General features: G+C 38.7%; 1 protein-coding gene across 2 annotated transcripts in view; it reads left to right on the top strand.

Moving 5' to 3' along the window:
• srpk1b (SRSF protein kinase 1b) overlaps positions 1-17,893 on the top strand; it is a 61,842-nt gene extending 43,949 nt beyond the window's left edge. For both annotated transcript variants that reach the window (XM_034166977.1, XM_034166978.1), the window contains one exon: positions 16,927-17,893. In XM_034166977.1, coding sequence (XP_034022868.1) covers positions 16,927-17,111 — 185 coding nt within the window. In that variant the 3' untranslated portion in view covers positions 17,112-17,893. The remainder of the gene's footprint in view (positions 1-16,926) is intronic.
• The last annotated feature ends 1,810 nt before the right edge of the window (positions 17,894-19,703 follow it).

The following is a 19,703-nucleotide window of genomic DNA, read 5'->3' as shown; positions in this document are numbered from 1 at the left end:
CCTGTATGCACAGTTCCAAATACCCAAGGTATAAAAGAAGACAAGATTTAGGAATTACATATCCCAGTATGTCACAGAGAGCTGAGTGAACATCCACCCCCCAAAAGGATGGTATATTTATGCATTTCCAAAAGTGTGTGGTCTGCATCCATGTGGTTCCATAATCTTCAACATGGCTGTTGGGCATTCATCTGTTTACTTTTAATTTTGATGAAAAATGAGTGAGTGATGAAATATGGAATTAGATTCTTCCAATTAAATTCTCTCCATTTTAATGATTGTGTTGTAGTTTGATGTGATTTCCACATATTGTACCACATCCACTCTGGAATCTTCTCACCCAGCTAGCTTTCCCATTTGGCTTTAACATATAATGTTGAATCTGTTACAGAATCCATTAAGCAAGAATATACATGAAACTGACACGGCTTTCGGTATAATAGTACTATAAGCTTGTACAAGTAAATTTATAACAGGATGTATTTTATTCTCATTCTTTTTAATCTTTTTGATTTGATTTTAATAGGCCCTCATTTGTTTCACTCGTTTCTGAATAAGTCCTGATTAGTCGGATCATATTTAAAATCCAATTTTATGCCTCTTTGTCTTTTCCAGTTATCAGTTGGAAACCAAGTGCCAAAAAGCAATGCCAGATTGTACATAGCAGAGATAGCCAATGTTCTGTGAAAATTGTCTGAAAAAGAATTCAGAAACCTAAAAAAGTTGTAAAAAAAAATCTGATGCCACAAAAACGTTTATTCAAGTGCATAAACTACATACTCCTGACATTTGATCACATCTAATTTAGTTTACAGTGCATCTGGAAAGTATTCACAGCAGCTCTTTACTTTTTCATTTTGTTATGTTGCAACCTTACTACAAAATGGAGTATATTCATTTTTTTCCATCAAAATTCTACTCACAATACCCCATAATGACAACGTATTATGGGGTATTTATCATATTAAAAATGATATATATATATATATATATAAAAAAAATTTAAAATATATATATATATATATATATATATATATATATATATATATATATATATGTATTAAAAATAAAAACTAAGAAATCACATGTACATACGTATTCACACCCGTTGTTCAATACTTTGTTGATGCACCTTTGTCAGAAATTACAGCCTCAAGTCTCTTGAATATGATGCCACAAGCTTCGTGCACCTATCTTTGGGCGGTTTTGTCCATTCCTTTTTGCAGCACCTATCAAGCTCCATCAGGTTGGATGGGGAGCATCAGTGCAGAGCCATTTTCAGATCTCTCCAGAGATGTTTAATCAGATTCAGGTCTGGGCTCTGGCTGGGCCACTCAGGGACATTCACAGAGTTAAAGCCACTCCTTTGATACTTTGGCTGGGTATTTAGGGTCATTGTCCTACTTAAAGATGAACCGTCGCCTCAGTCTGAGGTCAAGAGCGCTCTGGAGCAGGTTTTCATCCAGGATGTCTCTGTACTTTGCTGCTTTCATCTTTCCCTCAATCCTGACTCGTCTCCCAGTTCCTGCTGCTGAAAAACATCCCCACAGCATGATGCTGCCACCACCATGCTTCACTGCAGGGATGGTTTCTGGTTTCCTCCAAATATGATGCCTGGCATTCACGCCAAAGAGTTCAATCTTTGTCTCATCAGACCAGAGAATTTTCTTTCTCATGGTCTGAGAGTCCTTCAGGTGCCTTTTGGCAAACTCCAGGTGGGCTGCCATGTGCCTTTTACTAAGGAGTGGCTTCTGTCTGGCCACTCTACCATACAGGCCTGACTGGTGGATTGCTGCAGAGATGGTTGTCCTTCTGGAAGGTTCTCCTCTCTCCACAGTGGAATGCTGGAGCGCTGACAGAGTGACCATTGGGTTCTTGGTCACATCCCTGACTAAGGCCATTCTCCCGCGATCTCTGTTTAGACTGGTGGCCAGCTCTAGGAAGTGTCCCGGTGGATCTGAACATCTTTATTTCTGAATGATAGAGGCCACTGTGCACAGGGACCTTCAAAGCAGCAGAAATGTTTCTTATTTCACTGCTTAACATCACTTTGACCAGATGGAATCAATTAATCACTAAAATTAAATGGTGGAGTGGGTGGTTGCACCTGCATCGTCTTTGCTCTTACTGGAATCAGTTTGAGACCTCTGAACTAGTTGTATCCATGTGGTAGTCCATGAACACATTAAGGTCTCCTCCACGTATACAGTGAGGCAAATAACTGTAATCACTGTACATATGCTTCGACTGCGATTTAAAGATTTCCTTGGAACTCCCAGAAGGGGCATATATGTTCACCAATGTTATCGTTTGTCCCTTTATACATAGTAAGTCCCTTCGGCTGCTCCCTTGTTTGCACTCGGGGTCGCCACAGCAAATCCAAGGTGGATCTGCATGTTGATTTGGCACAGGTTTTACACCGGATGCCCTTCCTGACGCAACTCCACATTACATGGAGAAATGTGGCAGGGGTGGGATTTGAACCCAGAACCTTCCGAACTGAAACCAAGCGCATTAACCACTTGGCCACCACCCCTTGTCCCTTTATACATGTTCCTTCTTTATCTTTTATTTGTTTTAGGCATTCAAATGTAATTATATTAGACATCAATATTACCACTCCTCTTTTCCAAGTATTGGAATGTGAGCTATAAAAAGTATTTTTGAATCAAAATTTTAAACATTTTTCTTGTTCTGCTTTTGATAAATGAGTTTCTTATAGGAAATTAATGTATGTATTTTCCTTTTTAGGTTTGGTTATTATTTTAGCTCTTTTGGTTGGGTTTCCAAAGCCATTAACATTCAAAGAAAGGAATTTAATTTCTTGCTTGTTTTGTGTCCACAGACCACAGTTCTGTCCACTTTGTGGTGGTTTCCCCACAGACTTTAGTTCAACATTCATGAACATATAAAATTTTCAGGAACAGCTTACTTGTTTTAATTATATACAAAGACTAGTAGCACTCAGAGAATGCAAACCTCCGCCAAGGCCATGGGGTCACTGACGCCATAACATCTACACGCCGTGGAATCATTGAACCTAAAAAAGTCTAACTATGTTTGCTCAGTAGTAAAAAAGGTTTAATCTTCTGTGACTGGATAGCATGTATCCTTAGCGCTTGGCATCACAGTTTATTGCAACTTGCACCTTTCCCAGAAGCTACTGTCATCTGAGCACTGATATTGATATTGCATGTGCTTATAGACAAAAACAAATAAGAGACAAAATTCAATTTATTATTCAACTAAACTGCAAATATATGAATTTTTTTTAACATTTATGAAACACTTCTCTAAACAAGGCCATAGGGTCACTGACCCTGAAGAGATTCCCTCCTTGGCACAGTGATCTATTTCTTTGTCTCTTTCTCTAAAAATTGTATATAATAATCATTAGATTATTAATATATAAACAAAAATAAATTTAAGAAATATTACAATTTGAAAATAAATGTACCTGAACGTGATGACAGCTGCAACTGCTTAATGCTGACTTTTAACATTGAAAATGCCATAGACATGCTAACGCATTAGCATCGGGATCTGGATCGTGATCTGGATCACCACTAAAATTTAATCACTTGTTCCTCTTGTCATTTCCAACCACTCCACAAAATTTCATCAAAATCCGTTGAAAACGTTTTGAGTTATCCTGCTGACAGACAGACAAACAAACAAACACGACCGAAAACATAACCTCCTTGGCGGAGGTAAAAATGACTTCCACAAAGAGAGATTAACAACCATCTTCTTCCACTGACACTCTTTGTTTTGAGGGTAGAGCCTCATATAAGGAAAGGACCCCCATCCAATCCTCGTAGTTGCATTTCAGTCCCTTTTAAGCCAACAGTCCATTTATCTATAACCCTCCACAGCAAGCTGTATACTTAACTGAGCTTTAGCTGCCTTTAGCAAGTTATGTCATTCTCATATTCATTTGAACTCAAGTTGATGCTGATGTAGATACTCATCCTGTGTTGTTTCCTTTGAGCTGGAATTCTTGCAGTCATATTCGCGCACGTCTGCTGGCCTCCCCGGTGTGGGCCCTCCTGTTGCATTTCCACATCGCAGCCCCGGTTGACTGAAGTCTTTCGATGAGCATTCCTCCCTGTTGGTACTTGCGTTTTCTACATTGTATCGTCTCTCTTGCAGCTGTTTGCCTCTTCTGCATAGGTTTTCACCTCGTTAGCCCAGTGCATGCACATTTTGTTGATAGGTGTCTGAAAACCCTTGCCTTGGGGGGGCGCTAGTGAGCAAAGCATGGAGTAGGTCGCATTTGTCGGTGCTCCTGCAGAATCCGTGACATTATACCATAAAAACAGCTATCCTTGAACGTAATTTGACACAATGTACTATTGAGGACGTCTATTGAAACCTGAGCCTGTTTGTTGCTGTCATAATGGAGGACAAACTCCAGAAAAACAAATTTACCGCAAGCGCTAGCAGCCAAGCTAACCCGAGGCCTACAACGAGGAAAACCACCAAGCTAGCTACGCAGTGTGACGCGAACCAGACCTCACCCACCTCAAGTGAAAACCCAGGTATGGCTGAAGACCTAAAAGCAGAGATTTTGGCCAACATAAGGGATGACATTAAAGAAGTTATTAGAGATGAGCTCAAGTCAGCGCTAGCAGACGAGATAAGCTCAATCAAGAACGATCTACAGGCGCTCAAAACGCTAATTGCTAACGACGTCACCGCTGTCCATGCCGACCTGGGGACCGTGAAGGCAGACGTGCAAGAGGTGAGGGATGGTTTGTGTACATGGTCTGATGAAGTGTCAACCCTACAAGGGACAGTGGAAAGCCTCCAGAAAGAGGTGAAGACAATGACAGTCAAATGTGAGGACATGGAGGGCAGAATGAGGCGCGCTAACATTCGGCTAGCAGGCATCCCAGAGGCTAACCCCAGCTCCCCGAAGGCTATTGCTAGCGCCCTGAGAGAATACTACAGCTTGACCGAGAGGTTAAAGTGGATCGCTCTCATCGTGTTTTTGGGAGCTCAAGAGATGGAGAAAAGCCACGGATGATAATCGGCAAAATACATTATGACGATGACGCTGTGAAGATACTACGAAAGGCTCGTGACAAAGCACCGTTGTTTTACAATGGACAGTGCATCTCCATCTTCCCAGATTATACTGCAAGTGTTGCGAAGGCGAGAGCTGCATTTTCGGAGGTGCGGAGTGCCCTACGAGGACGAAAGGACATACGCTACGGTCTCCTCTTTCCAGCCCGGCTTCGAATATTGTATAATGGCGACACCAGAGAGTTTGTGGACCATCGGAAGGCTATGGACTATGCCAAGCAAATCTTAATGAAGGAGCAACCTGTGCCAGGCGACTGACTTCATCCGAGGACATACTGCTAAAACACAGTGGTAAAGACTGTTAGGGTTACAAGGTTTCTAAGTTGTATTTATACTCTTTACATAATTATATAATTGTGTTTTATGTTACTATATTCCAATACATTTTTTATTATTCTGTTTACAAAAATAACTTATCTCAAACAGCTGTTTTATTTACTGATCTGCAGGAAACCATGGCATTGCTCCTGCTCTTTTATTTATTTATTTTTGTTTTGTTATTTTAGATTTTTTGTCTTTGCGAACTACAAGTGCAGCCGAGTTATATCCAGGTTGTGCTCTGTTGCTGCTATTTAGGTGGCTAGGGACGAGTTTCCCAAAACATTCTGTATTCAAAATAATGTCTTTATCTTTTCTAGACAGGTTTTGGTTTAGTGTTTTGGTTTTGTCCCCCTCGTTCCCCGGGGACTCTGAGTTAAAGTTTCAAACATCAGGGCTTTTATTATTTATTTCATTTTTGGTGTCATGTTTCATCATTACACATCCCTGCTTTCTATCCCACCTACAAGACCAACAATTTAATAAACAAACTAAATTCATACAATAATGAGTGATTTGAGAATTGTAAGTTATAATGTGAAAGGGCTTCATAGCCCAATAAAGAGAAAGAAAATATTACACCAGCTAAAACAACTCAACTTGCACATAGCCATTCTTCAAGAAACGCATCTATCTGATGCAGAACATGAAAAGTTAAAGTCATGGGCAGACAAAGTATTTTACTCCTCCCACCAAGCTGGGCACAAAAGAGGAGTCTCAATACTTCTCCACAAACAGATTAACTTTATTAAAAATTCACTGCATAAGGATACCGAAGCGAGATTTTTAATAGTCAATGGTGTAACTGATGGTATGGAGGTATCTCTCATTAACGTATGCGGACCTAATGAAGATAAACCAGGCTTTATTAAGACATTATTTAACACAATCCTTCAATATAGTACCAGACTGTTACTGATGGGAGGTGATTTTAATTGTACAATGTCCCAATTTGCCGATAAACAACCACCCTCCAGAACACCAATGTCTAAAATAAGTAAAGCATAAACATCATGCCTCAGAGGCAGGTTTGGTCGATGTTTGGAGAAGTAAGCATCCAAGTGTTAGAGATTTCACTTTGTATTCAAATAGACATGCGTCTTAATCTAGGATAGATTATTTCTTTGTTTCTAAGGCTACTTTGGACAGAGTAACAGATATTGAGATTATGCCAATTGCAATCTCCGACCATGCACCAGTCCTTTTGCAATGGGACATAGGTCTCAGGCCAGCAATCAAACAATGGCGGCTGAATACATCCCTGCTGAATGATAAAGAATTTGTTCCCTTTATCACTTGTGAATTCAAGGAATATCTGAATAATAACTCTACACCACAAACAAACCCCTTAATTTTATGGGACTGTGCCAAAGCATATCTGCGAGGCAGAATTATTTCATTTGCATCGGCAAGGAAGAGGGAGAGAGAAGCCAAACAGAAGGAACTGGAACGCAAAATAAAAAAATTTGAATATGAACGTAAACAATCTACAAAAGCTGCTATTACAAAAGAGTTAAATGCAACACGAAGACAACTTAATAGCCTATTAGCTGATAAAGTTGAAGGTAATCTAAGGTTTACAAATCAAAGATACTATGAGGATGGAAACAGGGCCAGCAAATTGTTGGCTTTCAGACTAAGGAAACAGCAGGCATCAAATATAGTACAGAAAATCAAAGTCCAATCAACTTATGTTACAAAACCAGGTGATATATCCAAAACATTTGCAGAGTTCTACAACTTACTGTACAAAAACACAGACACATGCTCAGATGAGCCAGAACTTGCAGAATATTTAGAAAATATTAACATCACAGAATTGACAGGTCAATCAGCAATAGAACTCAATAAACCCCTTGAGAAAACTGAAATTAAGCAGGTCATCTCGTCTCTTAAGAGCAACAAAAGTCCAGGCCCAGATGGTTATGTTAATGAGTTTTATAAAGCTTTTAAAGACTTACTTACACCTTTATTACTGAAGGCTTATGTATACGCTTTGGAGACACAAAAGCTAGCACCATCATGGTCAGAAGCCACAGTAATTGTAATCCATAAAGAAGGTAAGGATCCCACAGATTGCTAATCCTATAGGCCTATATCCTTATTAAATGGAGACTTGCGTATATTAACAGCAGTCTTGGCCAGGCGTGTGAATAAGATAATAACCTAAATTATACACCCTGACCAGACTGGGTTTATTACTGGACGGTACTATGGTAATAATGTACGCCGTTTGTTAAATGTAATTTCTCATCTGAAGGATGAAAAATTAGAATCTGTGATCATAGCTTTGGATGCACAGAAAGCATTTGATAGAGTGTCTTGGCAATATCTGCTGCAGACACTAAAATGATTCAAATTCAGTCCAAATTTTATTAATTGAATAAAAACACTTTATTCATCTCCACAAGCAGCAGTACGGGTTAATGGGTATAGATCAGATAGATTTGCTCTGGAATGTGGATGTAGGCAGGGCTGCTTATTGTCTCCACTATTGTTTGCTATTAGTATAGAACCGCTAGCCTAACTTATCAGGGATGATCATAATCTGAAAGGTGTCGTAATAAATGCAGAACAGCATAAAATATCACTGTACGCAGACGATGTCCTGTTGTATTTTACTGAACCGGTTTCAACAATTCCTCATTTTAAGTATCTCATTCAGCAATATGATATTACTCAGGTTATAAAGTGAACGTTGATAAAACTGAAGTTATAGATGTAAACAATCTCGTTTCTGACAAAGTTAAACTCCTGAGTGGATTCCACTGGCCCAAAGAGGGTATCAAATACCTTGGCATTTTTATTCCATCTTCCTTAAGTGATTTATATAAATCAAATTACACAAAAATAATTAAAGATATTGGCAATGATTTTGTGCGATGGTCCTCTCTCCCTCTTTCTCTATTTGTTAGAGTTAAAAGTTTACACATGAATATTCTGCCCCACCTTCTTTATTTATTCCAGATGTTACCTATAGATATTTCAAAACAAACGTTTGACCACTTTGACAAACTACAACCCCTGGCAAAAATTATGGAATCACTGGCCTCGGAGGATGTTCATTTAGTTGTTTAATTTTGTAGAAAAAAAAGCGGATCACAGACATGACACAAAACCAAAGTCATTTCAAATGGCAACTTTCTGGCTTTAAGAAACACTATAAGAAATCAGGAAAAAAAAATTGTGGCAGTCAGTAATGGTTACTTTTTTAGACCAAGCAGGGGGGAAAACATATGGAATCACTCAATTCTGAGGAAAAAATTATGGAATCATGAAAAACAAAAGAACGCTCCAACACATCACTAGTATTTTGTTGCACCACCTCTGGCTTTTATAACAGCTTGCAGTCTCTGAGGCATGGACGTAATGAGTGACAAACAGTACTCTTCATCAATCTGGCTCCAACTTTCTCTGATTGCTGTTGCCAGATCAGCTTTGCAGGTTGGAGCCTTGTCATGGACCATTTTCTTCAACTTCCACCAAAGATTTTCAATTGGATTAAGATCCGGACTATTTGCAGGCCATGACATTGACCCTATGTGTCTTTTTGCAAGGAATGTTTTCACAGTTTTTGCTGTATGGCAAGATGCATTATCATCTTGAAAAATGATTTCATCATCCCCAAACATCCTTTCAATTGATGGGATAAGAAAAGTGTCCAAAATATCAACGTAAACTTGTGCATTTATTGATGAAGTAATGACAGCCATCTCCCTAGTGCCTTTACCTGACGTGCAGCCCCATATCATCAATGACTGTGGAAATTTACATGTTCTCTTCAGGCAGTCATCTTTATAAATCTCATTGGAATGGCACCAAACAAAAGTACCAACATCATCACCTTGCCCAATGCAGATTCGAGATTCATCACTGAATATGACTTTCATCCAGTCATCCACAGTCCACGATTGCTTTTCCTTAGCCCATTGTAACCTTGTTTTTTTTTTCTGTTTAGGTGTTAATGATGGCTTTCGTTTAGCTTTTCTGTATGTAAATCCCATTTCCTTTAGGCGGTTTCTTAGAGTTCGGTCACAGACGTTGACTCCAGTTTCCTCCGAGCTAAAAGCCGAGCTAAACAGACGCATCTGACGGGAGCGCGCATTGCCGCTTGTCAGCAGGCTGACGGAGTCAAAGTTCAATCCAATCCAACTTCCAACCTGCTGAGCTGTGACGTACCTTTGCGTTGTCCAATAGGAGCGACGCATCGGGCCAAAACACGGGTGGCAGAAACCACTGATCTCTACAAAATGGACGGTGCAGAAACCACTGATCTGTGCAAAACATACGTGTCACAGGACTCCTCATTTTTGGAGCAGTTTTCTGAAGAAAAATCCTTCGAAATGTTTTTTGTTGTTACCTCATTATTTCTGATTACTGTTAAAAAAAAGTTTAGAACACGTGTAATTAAAATAGCTAAATAAATCAATAAATGGTTCTTTAGAAACCTTTTGTCTGTAAATTAAAACCACCTGTTATTTCAGATGATTTCATTTCTTGTTTAACGTAAGGAACCTCGGACATTTATTTTTAGACAAAATAACACGGAAATTTGTACATTTTTTTTTTAAGTCTGGTAGATTATTTATATCTCATTTTAACCAGAAAAACAGACACTGTAAATAAATACTAATGTTTATTAGAAATGCAACCGGAAATAATTTAACAATAACTGCAGTGTAATTGTAAAGTAGGATTTCTGTGACATAAACCTCATGATGATTTTATATATATATATATATATATATATATATATATATATATATATATATATATATATAGTCATTTCAACTTGTAATTTCGCCAAAATATGTAATTGCCTTTAATGTTGCTATCAGGACAGTCATTTCTAAAATATGAATTTGAGCACAATAAGTGGATAGCTTCTACTTGTGCAAATGTCTTTTGACTTTGATTTCATGGACATTTTTAATGATCTGTTCATTTATTGTTAAAATATAAAATGAAACAGCTTTTTAAAAAATTATAAAATAGTTGCTGTTCAAAGAGCCTTTTATTTAGAAGCAGGTGATGTTCTGCTGGATTCTCTGGACCAGATGAAGGTCTCTTCTGCAGCTTTGAACTCTGGTGGTGTTGCTAAAAAGCAGAGATGTTTTCTTTCGACTGGACTTCGTGGTGTTCAGCTCATCAATGGAAGTTTGGTTGTCTGCACAGCAAATGTTCCTGATTGGGACAAATAAGAATATTTCTTTAAATGTAAAGAAACACTAAACAGTTTACATATTAAAAAAAAGGGGAAAAAACGGGGGGAAAAAAACGATGGAAAAAAACGCCCCGAAAAAATAAGTTATTTAAAGTGGAGCTTTTGTGGTGTCTGAGAAAAGCTGTAGCTTTATTTGGTAAAAAATAAAAAAAGACTGAACCATTTCGAAATTAAAGTGTTCACTCAGATCAACTGTGCTAAAAGGCTGCGCTAACGTTAGCTGATCATTAAACCTTCAAAGCAGTTCAGTAAACGTCACTTTTTATTTTTACATTATTCTCACCTCGATAAAGCTGCAGAACTAAACTCCGTTGGGCAAACTGGGACTTTGCATATATCCAAAAAGTGGGAGATTTTGGACTGAGTGGGTTTGCTCCATCCCCCTGGCTGCCTGCCTCGGTCTGCCCAGTGATGATGCCTGAAGGCCGGCTTCTCTGTGCGGGTCGGCCTGCTGTCGCGGTTCGATTGATATCCCACCAAGTCGTCGGTCCTCCCTCGGTCGGCGTCACTCCGAAAAGTAGCTGAAATAAAAGCTTCTGCCAGTAGGGTGATGGGAGAATCGTTCTACTGCTGTTTTTTTAAAGCTTTTTTTGTGCTTCAGGCGACCCAAATTCAAGATGGCGATCGTTGAACTTTTTCATTTTGTGGAAACAGCCAGAGTGTGACGTGGCAATCTCCGCCCCCCACCTTTTTTTTTTTTTTTTTGTTGCCGCTTCCAAAGCGACGCGTCTAACATCATGTGTCGGACGGATTCCCATGCGATGACGGATTGGCCTGACGGATTCAGTGTGAAAGGCCCATTAGTTTGATTCAGTGACACCATAATAGATGTTTCTATGATTTCATGACAAACCCAGGGCTGCTACATAAACTGACAGATTTTTGCCTTCCCTTTGAATTCAGCATAATGTAAGCATGTCACTGTATTTTTACATTTCACTATATTATCCATGTCATTAGATATATTTGTTGAAGTGAAAATTAACCCTCTGGGGTCCGAGAGCATTTTTTGGACAGTTCACTCGCCTGGCATGAATGTTTTATTGCTGTTAACAGCTCTCCCTGCATCCCACAATCAAGTTTTTGTCTCTTTTTTCAGGACAACCTGTACTTTCAGAATATATATGCTATAGTTGTGTTTTATAAGTGTAATAAAGGTTTACAATCAGAAATAAGAAAGGAAAAAGTAAAGCGGAAAATAATTTTCCACACACATTTATTCAAAACACACAGCAAACTATAATAAACAACTGTTTTGACACTTTATAAAGGTAATTTGGGCTCTTGTGTGAAAGACTGTACAACAAAAAGGTTCAAACAAACACAAATGCACATTTTAAACAATATATATAAAATGGTCTATGTGTATTTGTCTTCATCTCAAAGCAATTTCGGTCTGCTATGACACAAAGGTCACATCACAAACTACTGTGTTTTTGAGTGTTCTGTACTGTTCGGAAAGCAGCTTTCACACTTTGGTCCATTTAAACTCTGAAGAGCGGCCCCTCCCCCCTCACTCCATTGATGGTAAACAGTGCTTTACACCGGAGCGAGAGAGCAATAACATTCACAGGTAATGAGGAGTGGAGTATCTTTGAAACACACTCTGTGTTTGAGCACGTGAGACTGTGCGAGAGGCCCTCCATTTGCGCACTTTCACTGATCGCTGTGCGTAATGACGCAGGGCACATTGGAGCCAACAGCCAGATAGCTATTCAAACGGGCCAACTAGTAACACATCACTCCTAAAAATGAAATTTGGTTTATCACGTGAGTTAAATCTGCCCTATGATTGGATTTTGGAAAACCATGTAACGGTGAACCAATTCCAACTGGACACTCACATCGCTCACGTCATCACACAGCTTCTATGAGGAGTACAAAGATGGTGGACGGTGACTAGAAAGTCTGCGGAGTTAACTTTTCAGCAAAAAAAAAGAAAAAAAAAAAGGTAAGTTTCTATCTCATATCATTACAAAGTTATTTATAATTTAGTAAAGCTTGGTCTCAGCCGTCGCATACAACGGCATCGGCCCCAGACGGTTAAAGATCAGCTGTGTGTGTCATAAGCATTTATGACCTGGAGTTTGAACATTCAACATCACCGGTGTTCAAAGATCATATGACCAAGAGAAAGGTGATATATGACTTCATATTTGTGTTTGATAGTAACCATAGGCGTAGCTGTAACCAATTCTTCAAAATAGTCATCTGAGACTTATGATGGGACAGTAACGCGGCATGGACATTTAAGTCAGGAGCTTCCATATGCCAACATAATAAACTCCGTTCAAACTTGAGATACGTGTGGCGATAAACCTTGAAATTAAAAATACGAGTGTAGGGTCAACAAAGATGAAGAATAAAAAGAACTCGGGCATTCAAGGTCAAGAAACTCACTGGACTAACAACAGCAAGCTAAACCTGAAGCTAACATGGTGTTGTTTCACAGCAGTCTGGATAGCATTAGCAAACCAATCCAAGCTCTGCAGAACAAACTGAAAACATACCTAAAAATATTCAAAGCAGACGATGCAGCTCAAATGAGAAGTGAGCTGATAGAACTCAAAGAAAACACTGACCAGAAGTTTGCAAAAATGACTGCGGACATTGGGAAACAAAAGAGAAGTGCCACTTTGACGCACACGGAGGTTATAGCGTTGTGAAGTCATGAAGGAAACTGTGCACTGCTTAAAATGATACAAGAGCACAAAATGATTGTAGATAAACTGGATGACGTGGAATCGAGGTCTAGACGAATAACATACGGATTGACAGCATACAAGAGGAGGCAGAATCAAAGAGCAACTCGGTCGCACAGTTTATGGACAAATGGCTCTGTGAAGGTTTTCTATAAACTTTGACCTCCAGATTGAAAGCGGGCATAGAGCCTTAGCTCCACAACCAAATCCTGGCCAGCCTCCTAGATCTACTGTCCTCAGTTTCCAGCAGTTCACAGTGAAGGAAATGATATTGAAAAAAGCATGGGAGAAGAAAACAATCATCCTCGGTGGACACTGGATATATTTTGACCACGACTACTCAGTGAGGAAGCTGCAACAACGTAAATCATAGTTCAGTATCAAGAGGATCTTAAAGAGAGAAGGCAAGGTTTTGTTTTTTTTTTGAACAATTTTTTTATTTTCCGAAAATAATACAATGTGGTACATATATGCATATGTATTTTGATATTTTTAAACATAGTAACAAAACAAAAGCAAACAACAGGGTGATATCAAAAGTATCAAAGGTAAAAGTCCCAGCGCTTGACCAACAATGTTACTGTATTAGTAAAGGAACAATAGGTTTCCACCCTTTGGTGAATGTGGGCATTTGTAGCCTCAGAGAGTAAGTTATCTGTTCCATTTGGTATATATCCCAAGCTTCTGAATCCATACATTGTAAGATGGAGGCTCAGGTTTGAGCCATCTGATTGTTATACATTTTAAAGCAGCTGTTAATAATATATTTAAAAGATATTTTTCATCACGATTAACAATAGCTGCAGGTATTACCCCTAGTAATGCTACCTCTGGTTTGGATGGAATTTCCTGTTTGAAAATGACTTTGACAGCATCAAAAATGTCTTTCCAAAACAGATCTAATTTGGGGCATTACCAATATATGTGTGTGGTTATCATTATCAACTCCACATTTTCTCCAACATAATCCTGAATGCAGCGGACCCATTTTAGCAGTTATAGATGATGTTCTAAAAAAAAATCTAGTAACAACTTTCCATTTGAATTCTCTCCAAGTGTTTGAATTTGTGACAAGATGTGATTCCATACATATCTCTTCCCAAGTCTCGTCTTCTATATTTATCGACATCTCTGCTTCCCATCTTTTTAAATATTTAGTGAGTTACTAGTACTCAGAGATAAAAATATATCGTGCAGTTTACCAATTATTTTCTTGTCTTCATTGACCAACTGTTTTATAGGGTTGGGGTGTAAGAGTTTTTCCCAATCTTTATGAGATATCAGAAATGATCTTAATTGTAAATATCTAAAAAAAAATGTGTTGGAGATACCAAATTCAACCTTCAGCTGCTCAGATGTTTTAATATTGCCATCTTTGATCAACTGATATAGGTATGTTAAACTATAGTCTGACCATTTTTTAAAGCCTTTGTCTAAAATATTGGGGTGAAAGGTTTTCATCAATCCAATATTTGTCAATGGTGAAAGAGTCTTGGGCAGTCTGTATGCTGAGCGGATTTTATTCCAAATATTAAGTGTATGCCTTGTCCAAACAGACATTTCTTTAACATGAGAATCTAAAATGGTAATTCTTGTAAAGGATCTACACATTTGCTATTTTCTATATTTAACCAGCGAGTCGTTTCATCACTTTTAATCCAAGATACCAGCGGTTTCATCTGCGCCGCCCAATAATACAATTTTAGGTTTGGAAGCTTGAGACTGCTGTCCATTTTAGACAACTGTAAGGTTTTTAGTCTTATTCTGGGACGCCTTTTTTGCCATATAAAGGCTGATATTACAACCCCTGGCAAAACTTATGGAATCACCGGCTTCGGAGGATGTTCATTCAGTTGTTTAATTTTGTAGAAAAAAAAGCAGATCACAGACATGACACAAAACTAAAGTCATTTCAAATGGCAACTTTCTGGCTTTAAGAAACACTATAAGAAATCAGGAAAAAAAATTGTGGCAGTCAGTAATGGTTACTTTTTTAGACCAAGCAGAGAGAAAAAAATATGGACTCACTCAATTCTGAGGAATAAATTATGGAATCACCCTGTAAATTTTCATCCCCAAAACTAACACCTGCATCAAAACAGATCTGCTCGTTAGTCTGCATCTAAAAAGGAGTGATCACACCTTGGAGAGCTGTTGCACCAAGTGGACTGACATGAATCATGGCTCCAACACGAGAGATGTCAATTGAAACAAAGGAGAGGATTATCAAACTCTTAAGAGGGTAAATCATCACGCAGTGTTGCAAAAGATGTTGGTTGTTCACAGTCAGCTGTGTCTAAACTCTGGACCAAATACAAACAACATGGGAAGGTTGTTAAAGGCAAACATACTGGTAGGCCAAGGAAGACATCAAAGCGTCAAGACAGAAAACCTAAAGCGATATGTCTCAAAAATCGAAAATGCACAACAAAACAAATGAGGAACGAATGGGAGGAAATTGGAGTCAATGTCTGTGACCGAACTGTAAGAAACTGCCTAAAGGAAATGGGATTTACATACAGAAAAGCTAAACGAAAGCCATCATTAACACCTAAACAGAAAAAAAAACAAGGTTACAATGGGCTAAGGAAAAGCAATCGTGGACTGTGGATGACTGGATAAAAGTCATATTCAGTGATGAATCTCGAATCTGCATTGGGCAAGGTGATGATGCTGGAACTTTTGTTTGGTACCATTCCAATGAGATTTATAAAGATGACTGCCTGAAGAGAACATGTAAATTTCCACAGTCATTGATGATATGGGGCTGCATGTCAGGTAAAGGCACTGGGGAGATGGCTGTCATTACATCATCAATAAATGCACAAGTTTACGTTGATATTTTGGACACTTTTCTTATCCCATCAATTGAAAGGATGTTTGGGGATGATGAAATCATTTTTCAAGATGATAATGCATCTTGCCATAGAGCACAAACTGTGAAAACATTCCTTGCAAAAAGACACATAGGGTCAATGTCATGGCCTGCAAATAGTCCGGATCTTAATCCAATTGAAAATCTTTGGTTGAAGAAAATGGTCCATGACAAGGCTCCAACCTGCAAAGCTGATATGTCAACAGCAATCAGAGAAAGTTGGAGCCAGATTGATGAAGAGTACTGTTTGTCACTCATTAAGTCCATGCCTCAGAGACTGCAAGCTGTTATAAAAGCCAGAGGTGGTGCAACAAAATACTAGTGATGTGTTGGAGCGTTCTTTTGTTTTTCATGATTCCATAATTTTTTCCTCAGAATTGAGTGATTCCGTATTTTTTTCCCTCTGCTTGGTCTAAAAAAAAGTAACTTACTGACTGCCACAATTTTTTTTCCTGATTTCTTATAGTGTTTCTTAAAGCCAGAAAGTTGCCATTTGAAATGACTTTAGTTTTGTGTCATCTGCTTTTTTTCTATAAAATTAAACAACTGAATGAACATCCTCCGAGGCCCGTGATTCCATAATTTTTGCCAGGGGTTGTATTAATTTGGGTGTGGGTGTTGCACTCGCTTCTGTTTATTTAAAAAAAAGTTGTTTTTTTCTTCCCATGTTGACTCCATTGTGTTTTGCTCCTTTTCATTTTGATATCTTCTTCCTTCAGGCGATCTGCGTCACATCACTAAACTGAAGCCGTGGGGCCTGTTTGACGTGTTGGTGGAGAAATACGAGTGGTCTAAAGAGGAGGCGCACTCCTTCAGCAGCTTCCTGCTACCCATGTTGGATCTGGTGCCTGAAAAAAGGGCCACCGCAGCCCAGTGCCTCTCCCATCCATGGCTGACACCGTAGAAAACACCCAATGTATTATGAATGAGTGAAGGTCATGGACTTGAAAGCAGAGTAAATTTAAGCAGACAAGAGCCCCTGTGTGCCTGCATCCTCCTGCCATGGCCTACAAAAGCTGCCTTCACACACTTGCATACATCCAGTAAGAGAGGCTGCTACTCGCTGCTTAACCTGGTGTGGGATTACACTGGTCATAGAAGGAACTTGAGGGCTTCTCCATACGTATATTCATGCCTCTCTTGTCTAGGCTGCTTTAGGACTTGTCTTCCCTTTTCTACTTTTTACCTTCTTGTTTCTCCATCTCTGTCTCTTTCTCTATAGAGTGTTACTGTATTCTCTGTGATGATGTGGTACTTCAAGCTAAAAATAGCAGGATGGTGGAAAATGAAGTTGCACTTGTCTACAAATGCAGAAAAATGCAGGATGTACACACACTTTTCTCATTTATATCACTGATAAGCCAAAGCTGTCCTGCACATTTTCTTGCCAGCTAGCTGCTCCAGTTTTCATGCTTTAGGCTGTTTCTGCTGTCAGATATGTGCAAAGTGCTTAACTGAAGCTAACCAGATAAATGGAGACCTGGAACATTGGCATTCTTATGTTGAACTTTTGTACATTTGTATACAAGCAGTGCTGCTTTTGGGGAGTGTAGTGTTAGCATTGTGTACCATGTCAGGGTGGAGACTCACCAGAATTTAAGAATACAAAAATAAATAAATTTTGCTTGTTGTTAACTTGGGGGTAAATTTCATGACAGTTTTGATTCATATCAAACCACACATGAACGCACCTGCAGTTTGTGCAGAGTCCCAGAGAGTGGGCCTGTACTCACTCTGTGCAGCTTAAAGTTTGTAGACTTTTAGAAGAAACTTTGTCAAGATGTTTTTGTTGTTTTGTAAGAACAGTCAGGCGATTTGCAGTTGTTTAAAAGAAACAAACTTAAAGCTTTGTATCTATCTGAATTCCATCACGTTTCCACTGGCCATTGAGGTGTTTGATTTCAAAGCAAGTGATTGTACAACACAGATGCTGTAATGTTGCTTTGACTTCTCATAAAACACTTTTGTTTTTCTACAGACTCTTTTGTTCATGTCTCCTCTTTGCATTTTATATTTCATTTTTCATGTAGGTAATAAAACCTCTACAAAAACTATTTCTGTTGGTTTGTGCCTCACACTATTGATGGAGGAGGTGTGCACGTAATGATTTTAGTTTGAAACCCTAAACATGCGTGGACAGCATTCAGCGACTGGTACTGACATGATAATGTTTATGATAGAAGGGTCACATTAAGTATCCTTTCTGTGTGTAGAGGTCTTTAAAACACAAAGTTTGTCACAATGAAACACCTTATGTGCGACACGTCACAGAAATCAAAATCGAGCCTTTTCACTCATTAATTTGGAGAGGAGATGGAGAATATCTACAAGTATACTTACAGACTTTTCAGACTTAGAGTATATTTAACATAAAACCCCAACCATACATAACTAAAACGTCGTTTTAATGGGATTGTACACAATATGACTCTTTACAGCTCTGAAGATCACCTCAGTCATAATCACCCGATTCCAACATACTGTTTATAAAGTTAAATGGAATTAATTACAAAGAGCTTAGTGCTGGTGTTCAGCAGTAGTGTCCATAAGTATTTGCACAGTGGTGCAAATTATGTAATGTTGCTTCTGTACATCACCACAGTGGAGTACAAACAACATATTCTTGTACAAATTCGAGTCATTTGTTTACATGGTCCCTCCATTCTCAGAGCCTATAGGTAATTGGACCAACTTACATGTAAGGACTATTTTTAATAAAACATCACTTTTACAGCCAGTTTTTTTTTTGACAAGTCAGTCGATTGATGCGTGAACCTTTCCAGATGTGTTAAATCGAAAGAGATACAAACAGCTGTATGGTAAGGCTGTCTAGAGCAGGCAGTAATCAAAAATTGAGTGATCATGCAAGGAGACGGAAGACACCCGTGACAACTGAAGGAGTTACAGGCTTCTGTGACTGATTGTAGAAACTGCTTTGTGGAATTTTTGTCTGTTGCATCACCAGTTACGCAGCTTCACAGTGGAGTGGCACAGAAAAGGAAGGATTTTTGTAAAGCTGAAAATTCAGTTACACTTTGCTATAAGGCACAAGGATGAATGAAGCCAAGATTTGATGTTTTCTTGTATGAAAGTCCTGTGTTTCACTCCACCATGAATCTGTGGCTGCTGGTGCAGTCACTCGCCAAAGAAAAAAACACTTTCTAAACCCACTTATTCCAGTTAACGGTCACAGGGGGCTGGAGTCTGTTCCAGCGGTAAAAACAAAAGCTATTTTTATTTAATAACCAGTATGTAAATGTTGATTGACTTCATTCCTGAATCATATTCTTATATGGTTGTATTCGGTTGAAGTATTGCTGCAGGTTATGGTCCAGTGGGCCAGAGCACAACGATCTTCCTGTTGTAAGACATTTCAAGAATATACAGTGCATCTGGAAAGTATTCACGGCTTAACTTTTTACACATTTTTTTATGTTACTGCCTTTTTCCAAAAATGGATGAAATTCCTTTTGTTCCTCAAAATTCTATACACAAG

This window comes from Thalassophryne amazonica, chromosome 3 (assembly GCF_902500255.1).
Source record: "Thalassophryne amazonica chromosome 3, fThaAma1.1, whole genome shotgun sequence".
Classification (NCBI taxonomy): domain Eukaryota; kingdom Metazoa; phylum Chordata; class Actinopteri; order Batrachoidiformes; family Batrachoididae; genus Thalassophryne; species Thalassophryne amazonica.
Note: the sequence above shows the minus strand (reverse complement) of the source record. Positions and strands in the feature narration are given on the sequence as shown.